This window comes from Piliocolobus tephrosceles, chromosome 10 (assembly GCF_002776525.5).
Source record: "Piliocolobus tephrosceles isolate RC106 chromosome 10, ASM277652v3, whole genome shotgun sequence".
NCBI lineage: Eukaryota > Metazoa > Chordata > Mammalia > Primates > Cercopithecidae > Piliocolobus > Piliocolobus tephrosceles.
In genome coordinates, this window is record NC_045443.1 from 106,966,633 (window position 1) to 106,991,143 (window position 24,511).

The 24,511-nt window shown below is 46.3% G+C and overlaps 1 protein-coding gene across 1 annotated transcript in view; it reads left to right on the forward strand.

The window, feature by feature from the left end:
* Positions 1–24,511, forward strand: part of MYO1H (myosin IH) — a 77,114-nt gene that overhangs the window by 28,676 nt on the left and 23,927 nt on the right. The window contains exons 14-22 of the mRNA XM_026454619.2: positions 222–316; positions 4,941–4,987; positions 9,550–9,630; positions 10,714–10,819; positions 12,247–12,364; positions 17,607–17,720; positions 19,778–19,854; positions 21,219–21,287; positions 23,661–23,745. Coding sequence (XP_026310404.1) covers positions 222–316; positions 4,941–4,987; positions 9,550–9,630; positions 10,714–10,819; positions 12,247–12,364; positions 17,607–17,720; positions 19,778–19,854; positions 21,219–21,287; positions 23,661–23,745 — 792 coding nt within the window. The remainder of the gene's footprint in view (positions 1–221; positions 317–4,940; positions 4,988–9,549; positions 9,631–10,713; positions 10,820–12,246; positions 12,365–17,606; positions 17,721–19,777; positions 19,855–21,218; positions 21,288–23,660; positions 23,746–24,511) is intronic.

The following is a 24,511-nucleotide window of genomic DNA, read 5'->3' on the forward strand; positions in this document are numbered from 1 at the left end:
CCCATCTTTACTAAAAATACAAAAAACTAGCCGGGTGAGGTGGCGGGCACCTGTAGTCCCAGCTACTCGGGAGGCTGAGGCAGGAGAATGGCATGAACCCGGGAGGCGGAGCTTGCAGTGAGCCGAGATCGCGCCACTGCACTATGGCCTGGGTGACAGAGCGAGACTCTGCCTCAAAAAAGAAAAAAAAAGTTCAACTCATGTCTGTTTCTGTCTCGTAGCCGTAAGCTGGCTGGTCCAAAGGGCCGAAAGAGGATTGGCTGGATGGAGTTCCGCCTCCTCCACTATGCAGGAGAGGTCACATACTGCACCAAGGGTAAGTGGTCGTACAGGTGACAGCCATGTGTGTGCCCAGCCTGGTGCCTTACAATAAACTCCGAGTCCACGGAGGAAATGGTGCACGGTCATCCCAAACATTCCCTAACCTTGCATTCAAGCCACTCAAAAAAGTCTTGCTAATTGTATTTATTATTTTTGTAAATAACCACTTTATTGAGATGCAATTCACATACCATCCATTTACCCCATTTTAAAATGTACAATTCAGTAGATTTTAGTATTAATATATTCAGAGTTGTGAAAACATTACCACCATTCATTTTGTTTTATTTTATTTTTATTTTTATTTTGAGAGAGAGTCTCACTCTGTTGCCCAGGCTGGAGTGCAGTGGCGCAGTCTCGGCCCACTGCAAACTGCACCTCCCAGGTTCAAGCCATTCTCCTGCCTCAGCCTTCCAAGTAACTGGGGTTACAGGCGCCCACCACCACGCCCAGCTAATTTTTTTGTTTGTTTGTTTTTGCCATGTTGGCCAGGCTGGTCTGGAACTCCTGACCCCAAGTGATCTACCCACCTTAGCCTCCCAAAGTGCTGGGATTACAGGTATGAGCCACCATGCCTGGCCACCACCATTCATTTTAGAACATTTTGTCACCCCCAAAAGAAATCCTGTAGCCATTAGCAGGCACTCTCTGTTTCCCTCTAACCCCACCCCTACAGCTCAAGGCAACCAGCTGATCCACCTTCCCTCTCTATAGATTTGACCTTTTTTTTTTTTTTTTTTGACTTTTTTTTATAACTAGAATCATGCAACGTGTGGCCTTTTGTGTCTGGTTTCTTTGACTTAACATAATTTTTTCAGGGTTCATCCATGCTTTCATTCCTTTTTATTGTCAAATAATATCCCATGATGTGGATATGCCACATTTTGTTCATGCATTCATCAATACCTCATGGTAGGCACTTGGGTTGTTTATACCTTCTAACTATTATAGATAAGGCTACTACGAATATGCCAGTATGAGTTTTAGTATGGGCATAAGTTTTCATTTTTCTTATGTATATACCTAGGAATGGAATTATTAGATTAGATATGGTAACTCAGCCAGGTGCAGTGGCTCATGCCTGTAATCCCAGCTCTTTGGGAGGCCAAGTGGGGGGCGAATCACCTGAGGTCAGGAGTTTGAGACCAGCCTGGTGAAGCCCCATCTCTACTGAAAATACAAAAATTAGCCGGGCGTGGTGGTGGACACCTGTAGTCCCAGCTACTTGGGATGCTGAGGCAGGAGAATGGCTTGAACCTGGGAGGCGGAGGTTGCAGTGAGCCAAGATCGTGCCTCTGCATTCCAGCCTGGGTGACAGAGCCAGACTTCATCTCAAAATAAAAAATATGTATGTTAACTGTATGCTTAACCTTTTGAGGAACTGCCAGGTCATTTTCCGAAGCAGCTGCACCATTTTACGTTTCCACCAGCAGCATATTAGGGCTTCCAATGTCTCCACAGCCTCACCCATGCTTGTGTTATATCATTCTATATATCTGTTATGTTCCATATGTGATGTTCTGCTCTGTCGCCCAGGCTGGAGTGCAGTGGCACGATCTCTGCTCACTGCAAGCTCCGCCTCCTGGGTTCATGCCATTCTCCTGCCTCAGCCTCCCAAGTAGCTGGGACTACAGGCACCCACCACCACGCCCGGCTAATTTTTTATATTTTTAGTAGAGACGGGGCTTCACCATGTTAGCCAGGATAGTCTCCATCTCCTGACCTCATGATCCACCCGCCTTGGCCTCCCAAAGTGCTAGGATTACAGGTGTGAGCCACCACGCCCGGCCTATGTGTGATGTTCTTCTAACCATATTAGTGGGTGTGAAGTGGTATTTCATTGTGCTTTTGATTTGCATTTCTCTAATGACCTATGATATTAAACATCTTTTCATGTGTTTATTGGCTGTTTATCTTCCTTGGAGAAATGTCTATGCAGATCTTTTGCCCATGTTTGAGATTAGGTTGTTTTTCATTATTGAGTTGTAAGAATTTTTTATATATCCTAGATACTAGATCCTGATCAGATATACAATTTGCAAATATTTTCTCCAATTCTATGAGTTGTCTTTTCATTTTTGTGATGGTGTCCTTTGAAGCATAGAAGTTTTTAGTTTTGATGAAGTCTAACTCTTCTTCATTTTCTTTTGTCACTTTTACTTTTGGCTTGAAATTAGTTTTACCTTTTTTTTTTTTTTTTTTTTTTTTGAGACAAGGTCTTGCTCTGTTACCCAGGCTAAAGTGCAGTGGCATGATCTCAGCTCACTGCAATCTCTGCCTCCCGGGGTTCAAGCCACTCTCCTGCCTCAGCCTCCCAAGTAACTGGGATTATAGATGTCTGCCACCACACCCAACTAATTTTTGTATTTTTAGTAGAGACAGTGTTTTGCCATGTTGGCCAGACTGGTCTCAAACTCCTGACCTCAGGTGATCTACCCACCTCGGCCTCCCAAAGTGCTGGGATTACAGGCATGAGCCACCACACCCAACATTATTTTTACTTTTAAATAAGAGTATATTTCTAAGAATCTTTTAAAAAGTAATAACATGTACAGGTATTAGGGTTTTTTCTTTGAATGCAAAGTGACAAAAAGAAAAAATTTGTAAATAAGATGAGTCTCTTTGTGCAGATAATCCCTTGATTTTTGTTTAAAGAATAAAGATAATACACATATAGAGCTGTAAACTACTGACAGCACAGAAAAGAACAAAAGGAAAACTCAAATGCCTTTTACTCTCAGTCTCTCCTTCAGGGGGAACCACAAGAATAAACAGTTTCTTGTAACTACTTCCAGGAAAATAGAAACGTTTTCTGCATATACCTATGAATGTGAGGATACACACACACACACACTCACTCACTCTACCTTGATCTCACTTTTTTCCATGTAGAAACTGTGTGTTGGTGGGGAGTTTCCCATGTGGTTGGTGCCAGGCAGATGGGGGGCATCATGGATATGGAAATCTGATTCTCTTACCATCTGCTCTGAGATTTTCTACTTCTTTGTAGCACCAGGAATTATGTCATCCTCATATTTGAGTTCTGGGATATTTCTGGTAATAATCTCATGCTATATTATTTCATTTTGGTTTTCTGTGGGGGGAGTGAAGCCAGCTTGCTTCTATGCCACCATTTTTTTTCTTAAACACTTTTGATGCATGCCTTTTTTAAATTTTTATTTGATCATTTTTCTGGAAACATGGTTTCACTCTGTTGCCTAGACAGGAGTACAGTGCGCAATCATGGCTCACTGCAGTCTTGACTTCCTGGGCTCAAGCGATCCTCCTACCTCAGCTCCCCAAGTAGCTGGGACTACAGGCATGCACCACCACATACAGCTAAGTTTTTAAAAAAATGTGTGTAGAGACAGGCTAGTCTCAAACTCACTATGTTGCCCAGGCTAGTCTCAAACTCCTAGGCTCAAGTGATCCTCCCACCTCAGCTTTCCAAAGTGCTGGGATTACAAGCATGAGACACGATGCTTGGCTGCTCCCCCAACTTAAAAAAAAAAAAAAAAAATCTGGTTTTGCCTTTATAATGCCATTGACTTTCTGATGTAATTATTAACTGATTAAGTTTTAGGTCGACAGATAAGCCAAGTTTTAAACCTGGAAATGACATGTCTGTCTTTGCCTGAAGATGCTCTTGGATACCACCAGCCATGGTGCTTGAGTTTGCTTTTTCTCAGTCATGGGGAATTTTCTCATCTATTTAGAGTCCCAGTTGGCTGTCCTTGAGGTTCAGTGTCCCCTGTTTCTGTATATTCAGTGTACGTGTGTTTCTTTGCTGTTGGACTAGGGCAAGTGTGCAATACTTAGTGTAAAGACTGTGCATATTTATATGACAGCACATCAGGGTTGAGTATAGCATTTGTGCCATGAGTTCAGTTCTGAGGACCTGGTTCTCAATGAGGGATATGTTACCCGCCCACCCACCCCCTCGCAGGGATATGTGGCAATGTCTAGCATATTAGTACATTCTCACATTGCTATAAAGAACTACCTGAGACTGGGTAATTTATAAAGAAAAGAGGTTTAATTGACTCAAAGTTCTTCAGGCTGTGCAGGAAAGCATGGCTGGGGAGGCCTCAGGAAACTTACAATCCTGGTGGAAGACGAAGGGGAAGCAAGCATGTCTAACATGCCCAGAGAAGGAGGAATAGAGTGAAGGGGAAGGTGCTACACACTTTTAAACGACCAGATCTCCTGAAAACTATCATGAGAACAGCGAGGGGGACATCTGCACCCACGATCCAATCACCCCCAACCAGGCCGCTCTTCCAGCATTGGGGATTGCAATTTGACTTGAGATTTGAGCAAGGGCACAGACCCAAGCCATATAATCTAGAAATATATTTGGTTGTCACAACTGGGGAGAGTGTTACTGGGATCTAGTGTGAATAGAGGCCACGGATGCTCCTCAAAATCCCACAATATATGGGACAGCCCCCACCACAAAGAACGACCCAGCCCCAAATATCCGTAGAGCCAAGGTTGAGAAACTATGAGCTAATCCTAAGAAATTATTTTTCAGAATTTCCCTTTGCAATGAGTTGGGATGGAATTGTATTTTTAGGCAGAGCCATTGATTAAAAAAATTTTTATTCAATGCTTTACAGGATTCTTGGAAAAAAACAATGATCTTCTTTACAGACATCTGAAAGAAGTAAGTCTAACACTTATGTGTTTCTGATGATTTTGAAATATTACCCATGATAGTGATTTTGGTAGAATTTGCCTTCTGGATTTTTCTTTTCCATGCATTGTGTTAGAACTCTGGCATGTCATGGCCAGAACAGACATTTAAGATAATCTGTGTGGACACTTCACTCAACAAACCATTCAAATGTGTATGGTGCCCCGCTGGGTACCAGCTCTGGAGGCCATCAGTGAACAAGATGGAATTCTTGTTCCCATGGGGCTTACAGTCAGGAGTTGGGGAAGCAGATAATAAATATATACACAAATAAGTTATCCATCAGTAAGAAGTGCTACAAAGAGAATACAGAAGGAACTGTGATTGAAGGGGACATTTTTAATTCAGGTGATTACAGAAAACACCCCTCGGAGGTCACTTTGAGCTAAAACCTGAATGAGAATGATTTTGGCCATAGAAGGTTCAGAAGTTATTCCAGGTAGAGGGACCAGCATGTGCAAAGGTCCTATGGTCTGGATGAGGGGAAATATTAGGACAGGGGGCTGAGAGCTTAGCACGGGCAGGTCCACAGGGGAAGTAGAGATTTCATTCTGGTATCATGAGAATATACTGGGGTGACATAATCTGAAGACGAGGAAGCTGAGACCCAGACAGGTCACAACTTGCACAAGGTCACATCATGAGGTGGGGGCTGGGGATGGTATTAACCCCCAGGGCTGCCAGTGGAATTCCAAATCTCTTTGCCTTTCCATGTATCTCATGAATCTAAGAAGTGTTGCTGTTGCTGCTGCTGCTGCTGCTGCTACTGTTGTTTTTGAGACAGTCTCGCTCTGTCATCCAGGCTGGAGTGCAGTAGCGCCATCATAGCCCACTGCAGCCTCAACCTCTGGGGCTCGAGTGATCCTCCTGCCTCAGTCTGAGTAGCTGGGACTTCAGACACACACCATCACACCCAACTGATTTTTTTGTTTGTAGATACATGATCTTGATATGTTGCCTAGGTTGGTCTCGAACTCCTGGCCTCAAGTGATCCTCCCACCTCACTCTCCCAAAGTACTGGGATTGCAGGCTTCAGCCACCATGCCATGCCTAAAACCTTGAGTTTTTAAGGGCCTTATTTTGTATTAAAATAGTTAACTGTTTTGTACAAAATTAGCTTTTATTAGCTTGGTTTATAAAAAGTTTAACCCTAAGGGTAACATTTTCAGACCGAGCAAGTGAATAGTCACCTCAGGAGTGTTTTTTCTGCCTTCCTGAACTTTCTGTACCACTTCTGGGACTGCTTGTCTCAACCTTTTAGGACTCAGGATAGACGAGCAACTCCTAACTTTGGATTCACCAGACAGTCGCTCTCTGGGTCTGAGTTCCCGCCCAGCCCCTTCCCTGCTGGGGACCATGTGGCAGGTTTCCCCATCGGCGAAGTGGGTCTGCTACTCTCTGCCTCATGCGGAGGAGAACACGGGAGTGGAAGTGTCTGGTTGACAAACGAGAGACAGCGTTTTTCTAATGGCTTCCCCTCTGGGGTCATGGCCATTAGCTTCACAAACCAATCCACGGAGAGGGCATCACACAGGAAAAATTCTCTGAATCTCTCCCTTCACCCACCAGGGCTGAAGGTCCCTGAACTTTTTGACTTCAGGAGGGAACACTTCTAATTTGTTTCTGTACTATTTGCAGATTACTGTTCCATATCACTATAGGTTTGGAACTGCAATGGGTTAAACAACAACAACAAATTCAGTTAAAAAAACCGGGGGGCCAGGCGCGGTGGCTCACACCTGTAATCCCAGCATTTTGGGAGGCCGAACTGGGTAGATCACTTGAGCCCAGAAGCTTGAACCCAGCCTGGACAACATGGTGAAACCCCATCTCTACCAAAAAAACCCACAAAAATTAGTTGGGTGTGGTAACATGCCCTGTGGTCCCAGCTACTTGGAAGGCTGGGGTGGCGGGGATTGCTTGAGCCCAGGAGGTGGAGGTGGAGGTTGCAGTGAGCTGTGAGTGTGCCATTGCACTCCAGCCTGGATGACAGAATGAGCCCCTGTCTCAAAAAGAAAGAAAAAACATATTTTTGAGTTGTGACCAAACATATGTAACATAAAATATAACATTTTAATCATTTTACTTATTCATTATTTTTGAGACAGAATCTCACTCTGTCACCCAGGCTGGAGTGCAGTGGCATGATCTCAACTCACTGCAACCTCTGCCTCGGGTTCAAGGCAATTCTCCTGCCTCAGCCTCCTGAGTAGGTAGAATTACAGGCATATGCCACCACACCGGGCTAAATTTTTTTTGTATTTTTAGTAGAGATGGAATTTTATCACGTTGGTCAGGCTGGTCTTGAACTCCTGGCCTCAAAGGATCCACCCACCTTGGCCTCCCAGTGTGCTGGGATTACAGGCATGAGCTACCACACTTGGCCACATTTTAATCATTTTAAAGTGTACAATTCTTTTTTTTTTTTTTTTTTTTTTGAGACGGAGTCTTGCTCTGTCGCCCGGGCTGGAGTGCAGTGGCCGGATCTCAGCTCACTGCAAGCTCCGCCTCCCGGGTTTACACCATTCTCCTGCCTCAGCCTCTGGAGTAGCTGGGACTACAGGTGCCTGCCACCTCGCCCGGCTAGTTTTTTGTATTTTTAGTAGAGACGGGGTTTCACCGTGTTAGCCAGGATGGTCTCGATCTCCTGACCTCGTGATCTGCCCGTCTCAGCCTCCCAAAGTGCTGGGATTACAGGCTTGAGCCACCGCGCCCGGCTAAAGTGTACAATTCAATAGTGTTGAGTAAATTTACATTGTTGTGCAGTTAATCTCCAGAGCTCTTTTCATCTTGCAAAACTGAAACTCAGTCTCCACTAACAGCTACTCTCTGTTCCCCCCCCCAGCAGCCCCTGGAAATACCATCCACTTTCTGCCTGTATGAATTTCACTCCTTTAGGGACCGTATATGAGTGAAATCAGACAGTGTTTGTCTTTTTGCGACTGGCTTATTTCACTTAGCTTATTCCACTTAGCATAATAAGCATAATACTTATTTCACTTAGCATAGGTTTATTCGTGTTGTGGAATATGTCAGAATCATCCTTTTGAAGACTGAATAATATTCCATGTTATATATATAGCGAAAATATTATTTTTCTAGTAGAGAATTAAATTTTTTAAAAAATTAAGGACTTTTGGTGATACAGATTATTTTAAAAAATATATGCACAGGGGCGAAAGTCAAACAGTCCAAAAGCTAGTGCCCTGGGTCCCATGTCAGCAAGTCTCTCTCCTGAGAACCAGCTGCTCACTTTTGTATTGTGTGTCCTTCCAGGAATCACACAGGATGTGTGTACGTGAATCTCCTTTTTTTTTTTTCTTTCTCTTTGCACAATAATGAGCACAGTGTGTGGTTCTGCATCTTGCTTTTTTCACTTAACAACATTATCTTGGAGGTAATTTTTTTTTTTTTTTTTTTTTTGTGAGACGGAGTCTCGCTCTGTCACCCAGGCTGGAGTGCGGTGGCGCCATCTCGGCTCACTGCAAGCTCCGCCTTCCAGGTTCACGCCATTCTCCTGCCTCAGCCTCCCGAGTAGCTGGGACTACAGGCGCCCGTCGCCACGCCCGGCTAATTTTTTTGTATTCTTAGTAGAGACGGGGTTTCACTGTGTTAGCCAGAATGGTCTCGATCTCCTGACCTTGTGATCCGCCCACCTTGGCCTCCCAAAGTGCTGGGATTACAGGCTTGAGCCACCACGCCCAGCCCATTTTTTTCTTTTTGAGACAGGGTCTCTGTCACTCAGGCTGGAGTGCAGTGGCATGATCACAGTTCACCGTAACCTCGACTTTGTGGGTTCAAGTGATCCTCCCACCTCAGCTTCCTGAGTAACTAGGACCATAGGCGTGCACTACTACGCCTAGCTAACTTTTTTTCTTTTTGGTAGAGATGAAGTTTTGTCACGTTGCCCAGGCTGGTCTCAAACTCCTGGGTGTAAGCCATCTTCCTGTCTCGGCCTCTCCAAGTACTGGGATTATAAGCCTGAGTCCCATCATTCCTGGCCTGGGATCATTTTTTTTTTTTTTTTTTTTTGAGACGGAGTTTTGCTAACTCTTGTTGCCCAGGCTGGAGTGCAGTGGCACAATCTCAGCTCACTGCAATCTCCACCTCCTGGATTCAAGCGATTCTCCTGCCTCAGCCTCCCGAGTAGCTGGGATTACAAGCACGTGCCACCACGCCTGGCTAATTTTGTATTTTTAGTAGAGGTGGGGTTTCTCCATGTTGGTCAGGCTGGTCTCGAACTCCTCATTCTTAAAGAGCCAGTTTATTCTGAAGCAGCTGCACGGAACCAGGGACAATGTCTGAGAAAACACAGCTAGCCTCAGTAAGTAGGCAAAGCAGTGGATGTGGAATGTGAACATGAATTTCCATATTTGACTGTGTTGTTCCCCTTTCTTTACATCAGGAACCTCTTAAAGCATTCAACAAGCAGATGGCTCTGTTGCTTCACGCACACTTCTGTGAGCCGTCCTGACGGCCCTGTAGCGATTTGTGAAACAGCGAACGTGGTGCTCATTTCTCTTCACTTACAGGTGCTGTGCAAGTCCAAGAATGTCATCCTGAGGGAATGCTTCCTGCTGGCTGAGTTAGAAAACCGGAGGAGGCCCCCAACAGTGAGTGGGATAAATGTCCATGCAAAATTGGAAAGGGAACAAAAATTCCCCAGAGGGTGAGATGACCACCAGCTACCTACGCTTTTTAAGCCACCTTCCCCTTTTCTGGAAGTATATTACTCTCTATCTAACAGATTCTACTAAATATATGCACCTGTAATCCCAGCACTTTGGGAGGCTGAGGTGGGAGGATGGCTTGAGGCCAGGAGTTCAAGATCAGACTGGGCAACATAATGAGACCCTGTCTCTACAAAAAAATCAAGATAAAAATCAGTGAGACAAAACTTGGGTGCATTAAAAACATAAAAGAAAGAAAGAAAAAGTCAATTAGCCAGGTGCAGTGGTGTGCATCTATAGTCCCAGCTACTTTGGGAGGCTGAGGCAGGAGGATCGCTTGAACCCAGGAGTCTGAAGTTACAATGAGCCATGATTATGCACTCCAGGTTAGGTGACAGAGCAAGACCCTGTCTCTTAAAAAATCACTTAGAACGTGGCTTATATACATTAGCTTGGAACGTGATATTCATGTTCCAAGTTTAGTCCCAGTTTGTTCGTTTGCAGACATTCATTGAGCAGCACCTACTATGTATATGTGGCAGGCACTGTGCCAGGCACAGGGGTTTAGCAATAACAAGCCAGATGAGGTCCCTGTCCTCAATGGGCTTACAATCTAGTGGGAGAGGGTATAGGAAAATACCATCAAATAAAGAAGTTATAATAATGCCAGCATCATGAAGGACACATGTCAACAAAGAAACACAAAGGAAGGTGGCAGAGAGTGGCAGAGAATGACAGGCCTGGGGCAGCACTGGTTTCTGCTGGGCACTCACCACGTCTTTGCTGAGCAAGTGAGGCATCCTAGACAGATGCTTGTCCAGCTTCCACATGACCAGACCAAGCTTGGGCTTCTTAGGTGAGGACATCCAAAACCACCTCTTAATGGGCCAAATGGCCACTAGGAAGACAATCTGTCAATAGTTCAGCTCTATAGGGTTGACACCTTGAGCCCTGGCCAGTCTTCTCTGTATTCATTGGAAGCAGCAGTATCTCCCTGGCTCATTCTCTCTCTCTCTCTCTTTGCAGGTTGGGACTCAGTTTAAAAACAGTCTGAGCAGCCTTCTAGAAATCCTCATCTCTAAGGAGCCCTCCTACATTCGTTGCATCAAGCCCAATGACAGGAAAGAACCCAGTGAGTTGTGAATCATTATGAACTGGGCTCAGGAAAGGAGGCCGTAAGACAAAGCGAGGTGGCAGTGGGTTGGGATCCTAAACACCACCACAAGCTCACCTGATGTCCTCTGGATGTGAATCATTTTCCTTTCTAAATAATAGAAGATGGCCAGGTGTTACATGCTTATGCCTGTAATCCTAGCACTTTGGGAGGTTGAGGCAGGCAGATTACTTGAGCCCAGGAATTGGAGACCAGCTTGGGCAACATGGCAAAACCCTGTCTCTACAAAAAATGCAAAAATTAGCCAGGCATGGTGGCATGTCTCTACTAAAAATACAAAAACTAGCTGGGTGTAGTGGCACGTGCCTGTAGTCCCATCTACTCGGGAGGCTGAGGTGGGAGGATCAATTAAGCCCAGGAGTTCAAGGCTGCAGTGAGCCATGATTGTGCCACTGCACTCCAGTAAGGGTGACAGAGTGAGACCCTATCTCAAAAAATAGTAATAGAAGGTAAATGAATTCCTTTGGTGGTTCAGAGTGAGCATTGCTCAGAGCTTGGTCATTTTCAGGAGCTACAAAGCTGAGTCAGGCAGGTGTCAGAGGTAAGGGGAGTCAACGTTGCTCTTTTCCAGTCAGGGAACAGTCTTCCAAAACGATCCATGACTTGGGTAGTTTCTAAGCTCTTGCCATGGTCTATAATGTAGTCGTTAGGAACCATTATAATGAATGATAATGAATCATCAGAGGCTCACAGAGGCCAGGCAGGAAAAGCAAATGAGTGAAGCAGACAGGTTGTAAGGCAATAGGGAGTAGAGGGGACTGCGGCAAACTGGAGAAGGCACATTCTGTCTAAAGGGGCAGCAGCACTACTCCTCTCCGGCCAGCTATTGCCATGTGGGACTCTGGGGCCAGGATAGCCAGATCTCAGGACTTTTCAAAGGAACCAGAAATTTAATTTTTTCCTGTAAAATTCCCCCATTTAAAAAAACACAATTGGGCTGGGCACAGTGGCTCATGCCTGTAATCTCAGCATTTTGGGAGGCTGAGGCAGGTGGATCACCTAAGGTCAAGAGTTCGAGACCAATCTGGACAACATGGTGAAACCCCCGTCTCTACTAAAACTATAAAAATTAGCCAGGCATGGTTGGCGGGCACCTGAAATCCCTACAACTCGGGAGGCTGAGGCAGGAGAATCACTTAAACCCAGGAGGCAGAGGTTGCAGAAAGCTGAGATTGTGCCACTGCACTCCAGCCTGGGCAACAAGAGTGAAACCCCGTCTCAAAAATAAATAAATAAATAAAATTAATTAATTAATTAAGGCCCCACAAAACAAGTCTGGGGCCAGACCCAGCCCACTGAACTTCAGCTTTCAGACTGTGATCTGTCTTGGTTGAAATGAAGCCATGGTGTCCTTTTCTGTCATTCTCTCTTCTATTTCTCCTAAGGCAAATTTGATGACTTCCTCATAAGGCATCAGATCAAATACCTGGGGCTGATGGAGCACCTGCGGGTGAGACGGGCCGGTTTTGCATACCGGAGGAAATATGAGCATTTCTTGCAAAGGTAAAATGTGCTTTATTGATCTGAAGCTAATAGTCATGTGCCTACTATGTGAGAATCTCTGGGGTTTAATGATAAAGAAAATGGCATCCCTTAGGAAGGCTCAGTTTGGTTCTTAACTGCTGTAGTTTATGACAGCTAAAAACACTAACATTTGGGAGAATACAAAAACCCAACTCTGTTGCTCACAGTTTTATTTTATTTTATTTTATTTTATTTATGTATTTATTTATTTATTTTTTTTGAGACGGAGTCTCGCTCTGTGGCCCAGGCTGGAGTGCAGTGGCTGGATCTCAGCTCACTGCAAGCTCCGCCTCCCGGGTTTACGCCATTCTCCTGCCTCAGCCTCTGGAGTAGCTGGGACTACAGGTGCCCGCCACCTCGCCCGGCTAGTTTTTTGTATTTTTTAGTAGAGACGGGGTTTCACCATGTTAGCCAGGATGGTCTTGATCTCCTGACCTCGTGATCCACCCGTCTCGGCCTCCCAAAGTGCTGGATTACAGGCTTGAGCCACCGCGCCCGGCCTGCTCACACTTTTAATTCCAACACTTTGGGAGGCTGAGGCGGGCAGATCACGAGGTCAGGAGATCGAGACCATCTGGCTAACATGGTGAAACCCCATCTCTACTAAAAATACAAAAAAAAGAAAAAAACTTAACTGGGTGTGGTGGCGGGCACCTGTAGTCCCAGCTACTCGGGAGGCTGAGGCAAGAGAATGGCATGAACCCAGGAGGCAGAGCTTGCAGTGAGCCGAGATCGTGCCACTGCACTCCAGCCTGGGCAGCAAAGCGAGACTCCGTCTCAAAACAAAACAAAACAAAATGATAAAAACCAACTCTGGCTGGCCGCAGTGGCTCATGCCTGTAATCCCAGCATTTTGGGAGGCTGAGGTGGGAGGATTGCTTGAGGCCAGGAGTTCGAGACCAGCCTGGGCAACATGGCAAAACCCAATCTCTACCAAAAAAAGAAAAAAAAAAATTAGCTGGGTGTGGCGGTGCGCATCTATAGTCCCAGCTACTTGGAAGGCTGAGGTGGGAGGATCACCTGAGCCTGGGAGGTTGAGGCTTCAGTGAACTTGAGATCGCACCACTGCACTCCAGCCTGGGTGACAGAATGAGAACCCTGTCTCAAAAAAAAACAAAACAAAACAAAAAACAAACTCACAAAAACTCAGTTTACCGTCTTCTGTTCATTTCACTAATCCCTGTTTACCGTCAAGGGCAAGGCCAAGTGCGTAGACCTGCCACCAGGGGGCAGCCGTGGGCAGTGCCCCATAGGCCTCTGAATTAGCAGGGGAAGCTAAGTCCATTTGGGACCATAGGGCCTGGTTTAGTGCCTTAGCCCAACAGGTTGTCAAGAGCAGCAGGTTAGCAGTAGAGACATGGGTTTTCAAACCACACAAACTTGGGTCATAATTCTCATTCTCTTATAGCTGTGACCTGTCATTTCCCTGATCCGTAGGATTAAATTGTCTGGGCTCAGGGAATTTGTAAAGATTTAATGAAATATTTCTACGCCTATTCTCGCCATCCCCCAAATTGCTTATACACCAACACTTCTTCAGTGATGGGCTGTGTGTGAATTTATGCTACCAAAATAGCTATACACTCTCAAGCATAATAAATGGTCACTTTGCTGGGTCAGAATGGTTGAATATCAGCAATTTCATGTGGTTCAACCTAATATTTTGAGTGTAGTCATTTGAGACTCTTTGCCTTTGTTTTTCCTGGATGTACCTCCTTTGCCCACCATTTTGGCCCATCAGCTACTTATCATTCATTCATCCTCATCCCAAATTTGACTTCTGCGGCAGATGGCAGGGGCAACAGCCAGCGCCCACCTCACCCCCCAAACACATACGAACTTGATGTTCCCATCTACCTGTGTTTTTTTTGAACTTCATACATCTATTGTCTATTTCTGCTGCTGTCTGAGGCTCATTCATTCTTTCCATAAAAACTAGTGAGCAGGCCAGGCATGTTCGCTCACACCTGTAATCCCAGCACTTTGGGAGGCCAAGGTGGGTGGATCACTTGAGGTCAGGAGTTCAAGACCAGCCTGACCAACATGGTGAAATCCTGTGTCTGCTAAAAATACAAAAATTAGCCAGGCGTGGTGGTGCATGCCTATAATTCCAGCTACTCGGGAGGCTGAGGCATGGGAATCATTTGAACCCAGGAGGTAGAGGTTGCAGTGAGCTGCAATCATGCCACTGCACTCCGGCCTGGGAGATAGAATGAGACTGTGTATCAAGACAAAACAAACAAACAAACAAAAACTGGTGAGCAGCTATCTGAGCTAGCACTGTCCTAGCTGGGGTGACAGCAGAGAACAGAACAGACCCCATCTCTATCCTCATGGAATTTACTTTCTGTGGGGGAGACCAGCAATAACAAAGATGTAAAGTTGGCCCTCCATACCCATGGGTTCCACATCCGAGGATTCAACCAACTATGGATTGAAAATGCTTTTAAAAATACAATGAAAATAACAATACAACAATAATAATACAAATTAAAAAGCAATACATATAATAACTATTTACATAGCACTTACATAGTATTAGGTATAATAAGTAATTTAGAGATGATTAAAGTGTATAGGAGGATGTACTCAGGTTATATGCAAACACTGTGCCATTTTTTATCAGGGATTTGAACATCCGTGGATTTTTTATCCATGGGGGTCCTGGAACCAATCTGCCACAGATACTGAGGGGTGACTGTATAAGGTCAGGCAGGAATATGTTATTTGAAGAAAAGTGAATCCAGGTAAAGGGAAAGAGTGGCCAGGCTCCCTCCTTAGGTAAGGGGGTCACTCTCTGAGTGACGGAGTGAGCCATGAGGACATTTGGTGTCTTAGTGTGTTTGGGCTGCTATAATGAAACACTGGGTGGCTTCTAACCAACGGAAACGTCTCACAGTTCTGGAGGCTGGGAAGTCCAAGTTCAAGGTGCTGGTAGACTCAGTGTCTGGTGAGGGCCAGCTTCAGCTTCCTTGTTTGTAGATGGTGCCTTCTCACTGTGTCTTCACATAGTGGAAGGGGCACATGAGCTCATAGGGGCACTGATCTCATTTATGAGTGCTCCACCCTTGTGACCTAATCACCTGTCAGAGGCCTTGCCTCCTAACACCATCCCACTGGGAGTTAGATTTCATCATATGAATTTTGTGGGGACACAGACGATCAGTCCATAGCATTCAGGGAACATCAATCTAGGCAGGAAAGCCTGGAGGTGGGAGTAAGCTCCAGGGCAAGCTGAGAGGCCAGCATGGCAGCTGGTCAGTGGCTGGGGACAGAGAGGCAGGGGGAGGTTCACAGGACTGAGCTGGAGATGGCCGAACCCTGTGCACCTGCCTGGCACCACTTCCCTTGATCAGGGAGCAACCATATCATAGAGTTGAAGAGAACAGAAGGTACTAGTCCCTCCAACCTGCAGGCATTTAGGGCTTCTCCCCAGCCCCTCCTTATCTGTCTAACTTTGGCAGTGTGTGCTGGTATTGGGCAAGGTCTGCATGGATGAAAGCAGGGCCTGAGACATCCTGGCTAACACGGTGAAACCCTGTCTCTACTAAAATATACAAAAAATTAGCCGGGTGTGATGGCGGGCGCCTGTAGTTGCAGCTACTTGGGAGGCTGAGGCAGGAGAATGGCGTGAACCCAGGAGGTGGAGCTTGCAGTGAGTGGAGATCGTGCCACTGCACTCCAGCCTGGGTGACAAAGCGAGACTCTGTCTCAGAAATAAATAAATAATAAAAATAAACATAATATGAAAGGAAGGAGCATATTGTGAACACCGCTGCTAGCACTCACTGAGTCTCGGACTGGGACCAAATACCTAGTGTGTATTATCTCGTTTCAACCTCATGAGAACCCCATGAGGAAGGTCCTGTTACTGTTCACGTTGCACAGGTGAGGTGGTGACTCGTCCCACTCTGGAGTTGGGCTGTTTCATTCTGTTTCTACGCCAGTGGCTCCAATTGTGTTGCTTCCAGCCTTGATCCATCTGCATTTCTGAATTCTGCATTCACTTGTTTCATTATACTACAGACATCACAGTTCTCTTTCTAGTGACTGCAGGGTAGAAGGGAACTGCATGCTGGAATCAGGTTCTTAACACTGGAGCCAAAATTACCCCTGGGGGTGCGGGAAGCCCTCAACACTTCACAAGCATGGAAACTTTTCTTTCTCTTCTCTACTCTTTCTTGAGACAGGGTCTCTGTTACCCAGGCTGGAGTACTCACTGAAGCCTCAACCTCCTGGACTCAAGCGATCCTCCTGCCTCATCCTCCTGAGTAGCTGGGACTATAGCCGCACACCACCGCACCTGGCTAAAAAAAATTTTTTTTTCTTTTGAGATGGAGTCTCACTCTGTCACCCAGGCTAGAGGGCAGTGGTGCAATCTCAGTTACTGCAAGCTCCATTTCCCAGGTTCAATGCCATTCTCCTGCCTCAGCTTCCTGAGTAGCTAGGACTACAGGTGCCCGCCATCACGCCCGGCTAATTTTTTGTATTTTTAGTAGAGACGGGGTTTCACCGTGTTAACCAGGATGATCTCGATCTCCGGACCTTGTGATCCGCCCACCTCAGGCTCCCAAAGTGCTGGGATTATAGGCATGAGCCACCGTGCTCAGCCTTTTTTTTTTTTTTTTTTTTTTTTAAGTAGAAACAGGGTCTGCCCAGGCTGGTCTCAAATGCCTGGCCTCAAGTGATCCTCCTGCCTTGGCCTCCCAAATTGCTGGGGTTACAAGCTTGACACACGGTACCTGGCCCCAAGCATAGAACTTTTTCTTCTGGTGCTAGGCTACATTTGTTTGTTCAGTTTTCTGTTGATGGACATCTGGGTTGTTTCCACGTTTTGGCTATTATGAATCATAGCACCATGCACTGCTACACCCAGTGGCTGCTATGAACATTCAGGTATGAATGTTTGGACACCCTTTCATTTCTCTTGGACAGATACCTAGGAGTGGAACTGAGTCACTGGGTTGAGCATCTGATGATGTCATTGTTCTACAAAGACAGGTCAAACTTCCTACTACATTGAAACAGCTTATCTCTTCTTCCTTTCTTGCAAAGCACCCATCTTTGAATTCGAGAAAGTTCGTGTGATGGGACTACCACATACAGTGAGCGGCTGACATGCCACAGCAGCGCTCAGCAGGCTTCTGGGGCCGGGGATGTGGGGGAGGGCTAGAGGAAGGTACAGTCACAGCTTCTCCATGTCGGTCTCCTCTCCTGCTAGGTACAAGTCCTTATGCCCAGACACCTGGCCTCACTGGCACGGGCCTCCAGCAGAGGGCGTGGAACGGCTGATCAACTACATGGGCTACAAACCTGAGGAATACAAGTTAGGCAAGTAAGTGACCAGAAGACCACCAAATGGTCTCTTCCCTTGACATCAAAGGGTTTGTGCATTGATCCGTATCCATCTAGAGCCTGGAGACTCAATTCCTAGGGATTTATGGAGATTTACAAGATGTATGCCTCATCTACTCAATGTAAATGCAGCTCTTAATTATTTAGAAGAGCTATGGTGCTGCCGGTGGGAGGCAGTGAAGTTATAAAGGAACGCTCTGCACTAAACTGACTCAGCAGATGGGCCTCCTTGCCGGCAAAACACAGGGAAGCAGAGGGGCCACCTAAACTCTGTGTGCCTGGATTCTTTCACTGTTTCCATGTACGCGTGACCTGCCAGAGGAGCTATTGGGACCTAGACAATGTGAGATCATCTGTAGCATCTCAGAAATGGTGTGCTAGAACTCTTAACTGTGGAGTCTTAGTTGTCCATGAGCAGAGAACTTTCGTACGCATTGAAAGCTTTCAGGCACAACTCAAGGGACATGAATCGGGAAGATCTGAGGCCGCCTTGTTAGTCATTTTGGTCAGGGTTAATGTGGTTGCAGGGAAAGGTGCCCCAGCGTGAAGATGTATTCCCCGAGGCAGGGCTTCCCCGCCCCGGAGATCTCTGCCTGTGACCCTGTTCCTGAGCTTTCCCCGCCAACTCCGAACTCCCGCTTGTACATGGTCGTCTGGGCCGCCTTGGCCTCTCTCCATCTTTAGGCTCCTATTCTGGGCCTGTCCCAAGGATCACTTACTTATTCAATCCAGATCTCCAAGGGGATTCTGCAAGGCTCAGCACATCCTGAGGGAGGCAGGGCATGGAGGTCAGAGGTGGGATCCGTCTGTCCCCTGTTCCATAAATTGGAACAGGGACAAGGGAGAGTGGGATCATCAGCCACCACCCACTGCTGGTCCCAGTGGCTGCCCAGGGAACTTTCCCTCACCAGGCTGAGGGTGGGGCAGGCAACATGAGGTCAATATTTGTAAGCTCTCTGCTGGCTAATGTGATCTTCTTTTTTTCTTCTTCTTCTTTTTTTTTTTTTTTTTTTTTTTTTTTTTTTTTTTTTGAGACAGAGTCTTGCTCTGTCACCCAGGCTGCAGTGGCGCAATCTTGGCTCACTGTAACCTCCGCCTCCCGGGGTCAAGCGATTCTCCTGCCTCAGCCTCTCAAGTAGCTGGGATTACAGGTGCTCACCACCATGCCGAACTAATTTTTGTATTTTTAGTACAGACGGGGTTTCACCACGTTGGTCAGTCTGGTCTCAAACTCCTGACCTCAGGTGATCCGCCTGCCTCGGCCTCCCAAAGTGCTGGGATTACAGGCGTGAGTCACCATGCCCCGGCATGATCTTCTTTTAAGCTTCGATCCACATTCTTTATCTGGCTAGCCGTGGTGGCTGGTGCCTGTAATCCCAGCTACTCGGGAGTCTGAGGCATGAGAATCACTTGAACCTGGGAGACGGGGATTGCAGTGAGCTGAGATTGCGCCACTGCACCCCAGCCTGGGCAGCAAACTGAGACTGTTTCAAAACAAAAAACAAACAAACAAAAAAACACCCATATTCTTCGTCGTCACTCTTTAAAGCCCAGGAACATAACTTGAAGCAACTTCAGGTTAGGATGGTGTATTCACTTCCTAGGACTATGTCACAAATGATCACAAAGTGACTGATTTAAAACAAATCTGTTCTCTCCTAGCTGTGGAGGCCAGAAATCCAAAAATCAAGAGCTGGCAGGGCCACGTTCCTGCAGGAGCCTCTTCCAGCTCTGGCAGCTCCTGGCGTTGCTTAGCTGTAGCTGTGTCCCTCCAGTCTCTGCCTCCGTGCTCACAGGGGCTCCTCCCCTGTGTCTTTCTGTGTGTATAGGGACACTCTCAGTGGATTTAGGGCCCACCCTATTCCAGGATGATCTCATTTCTATCCTTACCTCAGTCACATCTGCAAACACCCTATTTCCAAATAAGATCATATTCTGAGGTTCTGCGTGGACATGAATTTTTGAAGGGGGCACCGTTCAACCCACTAGATGGTAAACTGACCAATTAATTACAAAAACATTTCTTTTCACTTTTAGAACCAAAATATTCATTCGTTTCCCCAGAACTCTGTTTGCTACCGAAGATGCCTTGGAATTTTGTAAACATCAACTAGGTATGATTTCTTTTTCTGTCCTGATTTCAACAATATGAAATGAACAAGTAGAGCTTGGGGATACATCTTAAACATGGGTGTTTGATATAACGTTAGAAGCATTTACTTTGGAAACTAGGAACGAGATATGGGATTATGATAAAATCCCTGTGAATTTCTGTTTTCATGAGTGCTTGGAGGTCAGTCACAGATGCAGGCAGATAGATAAACGTTGTTCTCTGTCTCAGTTCTCGTTTGGATCAGATCCTGTTGTTCACTACTGGGGTGTAAAACCATGAGAAACCAGTCCCTTTAAATTAACGTTTCCAAAACGTCACTTGTCTGCGTGTCTGATGTTGGAAAGTGTAGTTTCAAAGCCTGCAGCCTGGGGGTTTGTTGGGAATGGTCAATGAGAAAAGTTAGATGAGGAAATGCAAAAAGTAAAAAATCAAAACTGCTGGGGGAGGGAGCGTCCCCTTTGAAACGTAACCAGTCTGTCAAGAAGCACGCTTAAGTCATTTGAGGGCCTGCCATACGCCAGGTGAACACTAAGTCCTTTATACCACGGTCTCATTCTGTTCTGAGAACAGACCCATGAGCTAGGTGACGTGGGTGTTAGTCTTCACTTTCTATGCAGGGAAACTGAGGCACGGAGGTGTTGGTAACTTGTTGAAGGCTACACAGCGAGTAAGCAGCCAAGCTGGGGTTTGAACGTGGGTGTATCTGGCTTCAAGGCTTGGTGGTCTCATTTTCTGACCTCCGTAGCAGTGGGCACCAATGGCTGGGGATGTGGCTGAAGGGCCACAGTTAGGCCGGGGGGCCTGAGCCAGCATCTCTAACCGGCTCGCAGGGAAGAGGACGTAGCTGCTCTGTAAGGCCCTTCATGAGCTTGGCCTCTGATAGGACCTAGATTGCTGTGTGGAGCGGGTGGATGCAGGATTCAGAAGCCGAGGGAGAGTTCTGTGGTCAGACATGGGTTTGTGTTCCTCCTTAGCTGTGTTGCCCAGCAAGTGTCTTCACCATCTGTCTGAACCTGCATGCCCATGTGTAAACTGTGTTGATGATGCCTGCCTTGTGGGCTGGGGTATGAGAATGAAACCCAATGCCTGGCATGGAACTGGGGGGCTCTTAGCACTAGGTCTGTTCCTTGCCCTGGGAAAAGGAAAGGCAGGAAGGAAACTCCAGTTCCCAGGCCGCATCTGGGAGCCAGGCGTCATGTAACCAGCCAGCTCTCAGGTCTGCAGTGCTGAACTGGCTTCCTGAAACATCACTACACACAGGCCTTTGATGCCCCCTTCCGTTATCCCCCAAACACCCCTGGAGGTCACAACCACAAAGATGCACAAATGCAAAGCCCTTTCACCAAACATCTGTTTTATTTCAAGTTGCAAGAATCCAAGCCACATACAAAAGCTGCCTAGGAAGGAAAGAATATGTGAAAAAAAGACAAGCAGGTAAGAATTAAAAAGAAACACACGAGTTTGCTCCTGTTCTCATCTGCTTGGCACCTGGGGGCACATCTGTGAGTTCTCTCCTCCTGCTCATCCTTAAAACCTTGGTGTGGGGCTATCTCGCGGTCCAATTCTGGGACCTCTTCTCATTTTTCCTTACTGATTGGAGATTTATAACATAGTGGCCTGTATTTGTTCCACAGGCATGTTTTATTGGACCTACAATATGTGTACATTTAAAGAATAATTTTGTGGGCCAGGCACCGTGGCTCATACCTATGATCCTAGCACTTTGGGAGGCTGAGGCGGGTGGATTACTTGAGCTCAAGAGTTCGAGACCAGCCTTGGCAACATGGTGAAACCCTGTGTCTACCAAAAAACAAACAAACAAAAAAACCAAAAAATTAGCTAGGCGTGGTGGTTAACACCTGTAGTCCCAGCTACTTGGAGGGCTGATGCAGGAGGATTGTTTGAGCCCAGGAGGCAGAGGTTGCAGTGAGCCACAATGGAACCACTGCACTCCAGCCTGGGTGACAAAGTGAGACCCTATCTCAAAAAAAAACAAAAGAATAATTTTTGGAAAAGGTTTCAAACATACAAGTACCCTTGAAGCCCTTCCTTTTTTTTGTCCCTCCCCAGTCATGTTCTCAAACAACACTCCCACCCATATACATACATTTCTTGGGAGTAACCACTCTCTTGAATTTTGCATTAATCATTCTCTTGTTTTTCTTCAGTAGTTTCACTATCTACGGATGTATCTCTAAATAATCTGTGTATAATTTGACATGTTTTAAACTTAAGAAAACTATACTCTTGGTATTTTGGGTGACATTTTTGCACTCCAGATTGTTTCTGAAATTCAACCAGGAGATGTGTATAGATTTAAGTTATTCATTTGCTCATAGCTACATAGAATTCCACTGTAGCAGAGGTCAGCATTATAAGAAGTATTTTAGACTTGGGGGTCTTATGGTCTCCGTCACAGCTACTCAACTCTGCCATGGTAGCACGAAAGTAGCTTTAGATAATATGTAAATGAATGGGCAGGGCCGTGTTGAAATAAAACTTTATTTACATAAACAAGCGGCGGGCTGTAGTGGGCCAGCCTCTGAACTATGAGTATGCCACAACTTTTTTTTTTTTTTTTTTTTTGAGACGGAGTCTTGCTCTGCCGCCCAGGCTGGAGTGCTGTGGCTGGATCTCAGCTCACTGCAAGCTCCGCCTCCCGGGTTCACGCCATTCTCCTGTCTCAGCCTCCCGAGTAGCTGGGACTACAGGCGCCCGCCTCGTCTTTTGTATTTTTAGTAGAGACAGGGTTTCACCGTATTAGCCAGGATGGTCTCGATCTCCTGACCTCGTGATCCACCCGTCTCAGTCTCCCAAAGTGCTGGGATTACAGGCTTGAGCCACTGCGCCCGGCCGAGTATGTCACAACTTAACTGTTCTGTTGATGGATATTTGGGTTGATTCAAGTTGCTTGTTTTTGTAAATGAAACATTGCTGTTCTGAGGATTAAAAGAAAAGCGTTCAAAAAATCTGAATACTCAAAAATCAAAAAATCTGAAGAGCATTAAAAAATTGGGAAACAGGCCGGGCACGGTAGCTCACACCTGTAATTTCAGCACTTCAGGAGGCCAAGGTGGGTGGATCACCTGAGGTCAGGAGTTCGAGATCAGCCTGCCCAACATGGCGAAACCCCGTCTCTACTAAAAACACACAAAAAGTAGCTGGGTGTGGTGGTGCACATCTGTAATCCCAGCTACTCAGGAGGCTGAGGTGGGAGAATCACTTGAACCTGTGTAGTGAACCAAGATCACACCACTACACTCCAGCCTGGGCGACAGAGTGAGACTCCGTCTCAAAAAAAAAAAAAAAAAAAAAAATTGGGAAATAAGCCAGAACCTAAGTTTTATGTGCCCTAATTTATGTACGCCAATTTTTTTTTTTTTTTTTTTGAGACAGAGTCTCGCTCTGTAGCCCAGGCTGGAGTGCAGTGGCCGGTGTACGCCAATTTTTTTAACGTAGACAACTAAAAGTAAACCCCAGTGAAACTAAACATGGTGGTAAGACTTATCTGTACCATCACAAGTGCCATTGCTGTGGCTGAAAAAGACCCTGGGAAAATGACTCCCTCATGTAATTTCGGGAAATCTTCCATAGGCCCCTCTGTTCTGTCTGCCCCTGGTTCGATTGTTGCCTGAGTGCTCCCAGGTAAGAACTGATGACATTCATCCGACCTTCCATCTCTGAGGCTAACAGAGTGTTGTGGTGGGCGTCCAGATGTTTGTTGAATGGATAAAGCCTTCTGGAAAAGCCTTCTGTGTTTCCATACGATTGTGCTCACCTTCTAATGCCAGCAGTGAACTTTTTCAGCCATCAAACTGGAAGCCCATTGGCGTGGGGCTCTGGCTCGGAAGGCAATCCAAAGGAGAAAGTGGGCCGTGCGGATTATCAGAAAGTAAGTTTTCAGGTACAACAGAAAGGACAGGTCACTGAACGCTGGTGCCCTGCAGGGGATGGTCACGGAGGTAGATGAGTTCTTTGTGATTTTTGGATTTGTGCAGAAAGGAAAAACTCCCTTCAGAATGCCATTAGGAATTCAGGTCCATCCCTTTGCTCTGAGCTGAATTTGATGGTGATCACAACTCAATGTATTTGGAATTTCTCTTAGCCTGGCTCAAAAGTCACAAAGTCAAATGCCTTCTGATGCCAGGCAGGTAAAGTGAGTGAATCTCATGAGCTGGGATAAGACAACAGGGTGTGGTAGACACTGCAGCAAACTGGAACGCTCAGTCCACCTCAAGGTGGGGCAGTAACTAGCCCATTCCAGTTGACTGCTGCTGTAGGGAAATGTAGCCAGATGGCTTGAATTTTCTTTTTTTTTTTTTTTTTTTTTGAGACGGAGTGTCGCTCTGTCGCCCGGGCTGGAGTGCAGTAGCCGGATCTCAGCTCACTGCAAGCTCCGCCTCCCGGGTTTACGCCATTCTCCTGCCTCAGCCTCCCAGGTAGCTGGGACTACAGGCGCCCGCCACCTCGCCCGGCTAGCTTTTTGTATTTTTTAGTAGAGACGGGGTTTCACCGTGTTAGCCAGGATGGTCTCGATCTCCTGACCTCGTGATCCACTCGTCTCGGCCTCCCAAAGTGCTGGGATTACAGGCTTGAGCCACCGCGCCCGGCCAACTGAGACAGATCTGAAGGTTAAGGAAACAAAAGTTACTCATGGT